Genomic DNA, 7,243 nt, shown 5'->3' with positions numbered 1-7,243 from the left:
ATAAATACAAATGCTATATTAAGATACTACGAGGGCAGGCAGGGCTTTATTGTTTGCTGAACAAAGGGAGGAAAAGCTTATTACCGAGCTAAACTCAACTGTAAAGCAGTTGAAGCCCCACTGAGAAGTCTTTCTTGACTCAAAATTCTTCTTATTAATATTGGTATTATTATCATTATTATTAGTCGCACCAGGAAATATGTCAAAATTGGACTTTATACATAAATTTGACATAAAAGACATTAAATTATGATTCACAATCATGCTTTATTCTTGTTTATTTCTTATAAAAGAATCAAATAAAAGGCTCTCTGAAGATCTCACACTTGTTGTATCCCATTTTCTTTAACTAAACTATACTTTTCTTTACACCTTAAGTCTCTTCATCTTAAATATCTTTTGTTAGTTTGTGACTTCAAACCAAAACTTCATTGATTGTCAACACAAAATCTAGTGTAGCACCAGTACAATAAAACTGTACTTTTGCTTTTTTTTTCTCTCTTTTTTTCTCCTTTGTTTTTGAAATACTGTTTTTGAATGAAGGAGGGAAATCTCAGAATAAAGGGATCCTAATAATAAGTACATTTCAGAATGAAGCACCAACCATAGAAAGTATTTTTCATAGATAGGGTTGTCAGATACACAAGAGATCAAATATATTAATGACTATTAAATTAAGCACAACAAACAGTGTAAATAAAACACTGCAACACAAAGCACTCTGGGAGCTGGAAACACCATATTGGGAAGTTGGGGGACCGTCGTGGCTCCTCTGGACTCCAGAGATGGTAGAAAGTTTCCTCTGAGAGAGATCCACAGGATTCTGTATTAGGACGCGTAGAGAAGACTACTGTCTGTCCAGTTCTGTAAACAAACTCTCCGCCTCAATGTCCGAAACAGCCTTATTTGATACTGCAACCAGGGACCGGAACAGCTTTCGCGGGCCTGCCTCACTATGTGAAATGCACAGGAAAAAAAATCAACACTTTAAATTATCAGGTCCATTCAGAAATGATCTCGAGGACACCGGAAGTGAAAAATGGAGAGGAGGCTCTGAGCGGGTGATTAGGTTTGAATGTTATGTGCCACGATCTCTTCTCTGCAGGTCTCCAGATCTCTCAGGTTGACAGAGAAACCATCTGGGCCAATGGCCTCCCTGACTTAAGCGTCTTAGCTGTACGCAAGACTTCACCAAGATAAAAGCCTTGGATTATCTCCCGTCGAAAAATATCGCTTTCCCTCAGGAACAAACTAAAACAAAAAAGTCCTAAACATTATCCGTCCTCTGCCACAAGAATACATTTATAGAATCAAATGTGTTTACCCTGATGGCAAGATATACATATACACTACCATGTACATACATAATTAATAAAAAGGTTTACTCAATAGTTCTCATGTATTCAAATATACCTATAGATAGGAACCTGAAAGCTGCTATCCAGCATCGACAACTCCTGTGTGCAGGTCCTTCAGATGACTTCTGCCAAAGGTCAGAGGTCATCGGTGGAGTGTCAGTCGTTACTGTAGCTGGAGATAAAATCTTTGACCCTCGTTACAACGGACGGAGAGGTTTCCACTGAGCTGCTGCCTGGAGGGAAGGCTGACAAAATGACAGTTTGCGTGGTGCTGGGGCGCAGCTCAAGAGAGGCTATCGGCTGTGAGGCTTCCCTGTGTTTGTCACTACCTCTTCCTCTTCCTCCTCCTCGTCCTCTTGTAGGATGTGAATCGAGGAACCCAGTAGTCTCTGGAGCTCCGGTACACAACGCACCAGATCCACAAGTCCGTCTTCGTCCTCCTCTTCTTTCTCTTCCTCCTTAGTTTTGCTTTTGTAGGGAGAAGCCAAAGCGGAGCTCACCTGGCTGACCGATACCTGCCTCCAGAGCTCAGCGTGCGACAAACTCACCACCTCCAAGTGCGGATACCGCGCCCGGAAAATCCGCGCAGACATCTTCAGGCGCTTCAGGACATCCGTCAGCAGGAACCAGTTGCAAAAACTGCAAAAGCAAAACATCAGGTGTAAGCGTCGTCAAATGAACAAACATGAAACTACCGTCCAGTTTTTTGTCCAGACAGACAACAAAAGCAACAATATATTAATGCACCACAGAGACACTTATTAAGTATCGTATCGTTTCAAGTGTCACAAAGCAGTGGCATAACCTGAAAAAAATATGGTTGCCCCAAAATGATGGGAAATATCCAACTTTGCCCGCTTGCACACTGGTTAAGAATCCTTCCAAAAAGTCCTGGATCCAGATCAGCTTCAAAACAAAATCATTACTAAGCTGGGCCAAGCCCCAACTCTGGTAAATGCCCCATGTAAATCCCTCAAATTTCTGAGTAATCCTACAAAAATGCAACAAACCGAACTAAACCCATAACCTATTTGCCAAAGGTAACACATGCTGAGGCAATGACCTGATCTATTAAGGTTTTCTTTGCAGAAATAACATCTGATAACTCCCCATACTAGCATCACCATCTGATAGTAATTAAAGTACCTGACCAATGAAACTGAAGCTTAAATATTGTGTTTTTGTAGACAAAAAAGCAGAAATATTTCTCATCATCCTGTACTTGTTCCCCTTTACACGCAGGAACAATAACAACTCATGACATTAAAGATGTTGGTTTGGAACATCAAGCAGATATCTTTAGTACGTTTCCAATAAATGTTTATGTACCAGAAGCTGAAGCAACTGCTGTTTACTTATAAGTCTTAACCATCAGTATCTGCTATCATCATAGCCTATCTGACCTAAATTGCTGTAATTCTTAGGCATATTGCAGAGCTGTGACCAAATTTAGATGACATTTGAGTGGCCTGATATTGTATTACCCCCCAAAAATCTGATTTATTACCGTGTGGTTTGTCGCCAGTAAACTCTCATCGTTATGAACTTACCCCTGTGTTAATGACACCTGCACGTGATAGCAGGGTAGCAGAGGCTCCGAGGAGAACTCGAACATAAGACAATCTTTGTCCGACTCTTGCTCGGTCTTCCCCGTTACATTCTCCTCCAACTCCTGGTTCTGCTCAGACAGCAGGAAGTCCCAGCACGGCTCCTGGTCAGTCTCTGTGAAGGGAAGAGTTCACTGAGGTGAGAAAGGGAGGAAGAGCGGACAAGCTGGCTGTTACTGTACTAATGAACGAGGTCTGCATGCCCTCTAGTGGGCAGTATATACCAACAGTTACACACATACAACTGGTGACATATAAAAATACACATAAACACACTTCATGGTGTCAGTCACAGCTTCAAATATAAAAGCAGATGAAAAAAAAGAAGAAGAAAGAAAAAATATATATATATACACACACATATATACGCCAGTTAGAAGACAGTTGGCTTAAAGGGAGAGGAGCTAAAACAGCTTTTTTCCAGGCAGGATGAAGCACATGTTCAGTCAATGAATAGAAACACTGAACTGGAAATGAACATAAATCTCCTTTAAACCTGTATGAAAACAAAATACAAACCTCTACAGTGGATATATAAAGTGCACAATGACAACTATAATATCCATGCTGCCATTGACTGGCAGATTTTGATAAAATGACTGAAATAGCTGGCATTACTCAATGAAAAACAAAAAAACACTAACAGTTAACAAACCGCTGCAGTTATAAAACCTGATTATCTTTTGTGACTCAGACTGTTCAGAAGCTGTAGACCACTTTGTCTTTAGTCTCCTTCAGTCCTTCCATGCAACTCTAATCCTGCTTTCCTTCCACTAGATAACAGGCTCCCTGTGGCTGTTTACAACAAAACAAGGATGCTAATACTCAAAGCTAACACCCCCTCCACGTGCCAGTGGTCAAGCTGGGGCCCAGTCTATAAACTGGCTTCCATTCCCTGTGACTCAGGAGCAGCATAGGAATGCAATTTCAGTTACTTTTATGCCACCATGCTTACAAATTAAAGCTGGGTATTTGATTGATCAATGGGCTGACATTCAGCAGACTGACAGGTTCAGCGTGAAGGTTACTCACCGAACAGCGAGCTGCTGTAGAAATCCCAGGGTAAACTAGGATCCTGTTCATTGCGGCCTTCCAGGTCTGTGAAATATTCTGGAGAAAAGAAAAAATACGTGGTATTATTTTTTTTATGACTCTGGCTGTTTGCATGTTATGACTTCTATGTGGAAATATGTGGATGAAGGCTGATGCTAGTGCTTGTTCTGGACCAAGCAAAACGTACAATGGTATAAGGGTGAAAGAAAAGTGGACTAAATTAAGACCATCAGCAAAGAAAACAAAGTTAGAGCTTGTGCATGTGATACGGTCCATTGTGTAGCTCTGTGCAGCTACCAGTGCAAGGAGAAAACAGGCCATCAGAGCTGCATGTCTGTCTTTCTGTACCAACTACTGAGCCTTCATCTCTCTGTTTATCTGTAGCCACTTTCACACATGCACTGCAGCAGAGCTGCTTGATTAAGGCAAATATAAACAGTTATTTTAGTCAAAACTGAGATCACAATTATTTAACACCACTAGTCACAGACTTACAGAAAAAACTCAATAAAAATAACCAAGTTGTCCTCTTTACTGTGGCTTTCATTAAATTTTAACACGAATTCTACAAAAAATTATTTGATAAAACACAACGAAAGAGATATGAACTGAACTAAACAAGCCACAGCCCGGTGGAGTGTAATTGTGAGCTCGTAGAGAGCAACAAAATTAAAAGTTTGGCGAACTGAAAGACGAAACAAAGACGGGGACCTCTAACTTCACTGTGAAATAGAATGCAAACAATTTACCCTGATTATTTTTAATAATTGTGAGAACCCAAAATTGTAAGTAATTTTGTGTCTATGACAATCAAAGTGCCCTAATAAATGAGATCGGACAGTAAATGGTGTTTGCTCGGTAGGCAGGGGTGATGTCTGACAGTCTGAATTCACAGCGAGTGAAAATGCGTCATGTGGCCTGCCTCGTGCATGCTCATCTGACCTGCCACCCTTCACCTCAACCAGACAGCGCAGTGAGAACGTGGCTGACATCATCCATCTCCTGTTGTGTGGTGCAACTCTGGATAATATTCGCACTCTATTCTCTCAACACTGTTGATGTGTAAAAACTGCCTGGAGATGCACGTACGACGTGAGATTCAGCAGCAAGCAAACACTGACTTATGTGAATTATTTATTGTTTAACCTGGCAAAGTGCTGAAAAGACACCTTTAGCATTGCATGAAATGTTTATTAGGGGTGCAACGATACTCGTATCGATATTGAACCGTTCGATACAGTGCTTTCGGTTCGGTACGCATATGTATGAACAATACAACATTTTTTATTTATTTTATCAACTTTTTTTCTGACGATGCTGTCTGTGTTGAGCGCTCAGTGGATCTGCGTTCGACTACTCCGCCTAGGCTGCACTATCGAGTGCAGATCCACTGAGCGCAGCGCAAGCTAGCGAGACAGAAGCTAAGCTCGTTGCAACATGGCAACTGCCTCAACGCTACCCGAAATTGAACCTCCCCCACCCTCATTCAGATCTGGCGTTTGGAACTATCTTGGTTTTCATGTGAAGCATGACCCTGATGGTAAGCGAGTCATTGGCAAAAGTAAAACAGTATGTCGGATGTGCCACGCAATGCTCAATTTGTGGGAACTAGTGCGTCAGCGCAGTTAGCTTGTGTTGACACCGTCCAACCCCCCTGCGGTAACTTCTTAATGGAGATTTGCCGCGTTGTGGCGTTAACGTCATTTCAACGAGATTAACGCTGACGGCACTAGTGGGAACACAACGAATATGACTGCACGTTTACTCCGACATCATCCTAGTGCAAAGACAAGTGGAAGCAGACAAAAACAACAAGCAAGCATGCTACAAACTTTGCCCGAGTCATTTAGACAGCCGTTAGCACATGATTCTCCTTATGGGGACCTGATATGTTTAATATGCTGCTGAGAATATAGCTCAGAAGAAGCGTATAGTATAGCCTTTTATTTTGGAAAGAGACATTTCTCTGTAATAAACTCTCTTTTCCAAAGATGAGTGATTCCTCGATCAGATTTCAGCAACATTAAATTTAAAAACTGTACTTTTGAGTTAAAATATATATTTATAATTTTAATAAATGACAAATTAAAAAGGCATGAACATTTTTTGTATCGAAAAAAATATCGAACCGTGACACCAAAGTACCGAACTGAACCGAACCGTGAATTTTGTGTATCGTTGCACCCCTAATGTTTATAACAAGCTGGCTTTGGGTTTTTTTCTTGCAGCCACACAAAGCAGTAACTATGGATGGGGAACTGTTTCTGAGGAAAGCAGATTTTAACTGATTCCAGGGAGGCAACTTACAGCAATCATATGTCATCCTTCCAAATGCTTATTTATAAAAATTAATTAAAAGCTTACGGCACAAAAAATGATTTGTTCAGAAAAGTTTTTCTTCTGTTTTTACAGAACAGCAATCTATTAAAAAGTCCTTCCAAATTTAACAGACATGTCAGAGCTCATCACCGCAGCTTTTTACTTAAATTCTCCTTGTTACTTAAAAAAAAACAAAAAACAAACAAACTAAGGATCCTGGTTCTTATAACAAACACACAGTGATGTCTCCTAATTGTTTTCTAACACCCAAACACACAAACACTCTCTTGGATGTGTTGTGGTTCAGCATCTTGCCCAAGGATACTTCAGCACATTACCAGGAAAAGTGAGGCAGGCATCGATCCACAGGTTTGTAGATGACCCACTCAGCCACCTGAGCCACAGCCACACCCATATGTTGCTGATTTTCTCCAACTCACAAGTGCACTGGACTGTTATCTAATGTCATATCTGCTTTGTGTGATATCAGTTGACAAACCATTCCTAACAGGATTAAGCATAAATCAATCAACACCTAATCAGTCACAAGACATATTTGATGAGCTCAGTTTGTTTCAGTTTAGTAGTACACGACCAAATTCAACTGGAAGACAACAAAAACAATGATTTAAACAACTGTCAGGCTCTTTGTGGATGTGGAAGAAGATTTGACTGAAATTCTTATGTATTCTTCATGTAACCTGTATTGTTCAATTCTCAAAAGCGATGCAGTGGGAGTGGGCGCAGAGTTTACTAATGTGTTGACACACTGCTTGATGGATGACTGTAAAGTTACAACTTCAATGATTTATTTTCCCGTCTCATTCTAAATAGATTTATGAAAGCATTTGCTGTGTCACCAAATGTTTGTTGATGATTAAAAAAAATGAATTTAACAAAGAATAA

General features: G+C 40.4%; 1 protein-coding gene across 7 annotated transcripts in view; it reads right to left on the bottom strand.

The window, feature by feature from the left end:
• Window positions 1–247: 247 nt before the first annotated feature.
• The window catches only part of bcorl1 (BCL6 corepressor-like 1), a 34,492-nt gene continuing 27,496 nt past the window's right edge, over window positions 248–7,243 (bottom strand). For 6 of the 7 annotated variants that reach the window (XM_040015196.1, XM_040015195.1, XM_040015190.1 and 3 more), the window contains exons 10-12: window positions 3,998–4,075; window positions 2,909–3,080; window positions 248–1,997 (exon numbers count right to left, since the gene is read on the bottom strand). In XM_040015196.1, the coding sequence (XP_039871130.1) occupies window positions 1,652–1,997; window positions 2,909–3,080; window positions 3,998–4,075 (596 nt within the window). In that variant the 3' untranslated portion in view covers window positions 248–1,651. The remainder of the gene's footprint in view (window positions 1,998–2,908; window positions 3,081–3,997; window positions 4,076–7,243) is intronic. The other variant, XR_005693797.1, reaches the window with a different exon arrangement.

The sequence above is a fragment of the Simochromis diagramma genome, unplaced genomic scaffold, assembly GCF_900408965.1.
Source record: "Simochromis diagramma unplaced genomic scaffold, fSimDia1.1 OVJJ01000685.1, whole genome shotgun sequence".
Lineage (NCBI taxonomy): Eukaryota > Metazoa > Chordata > Actinopteri > Cichliformes > Cichlidae > Simochromis > Simochromis diagramma.
The sequence above is the reverse complement of the archived record's forward strand: the minus strand, read 5'-3'. Positions and strand labels throughout refer to the sequence as shown.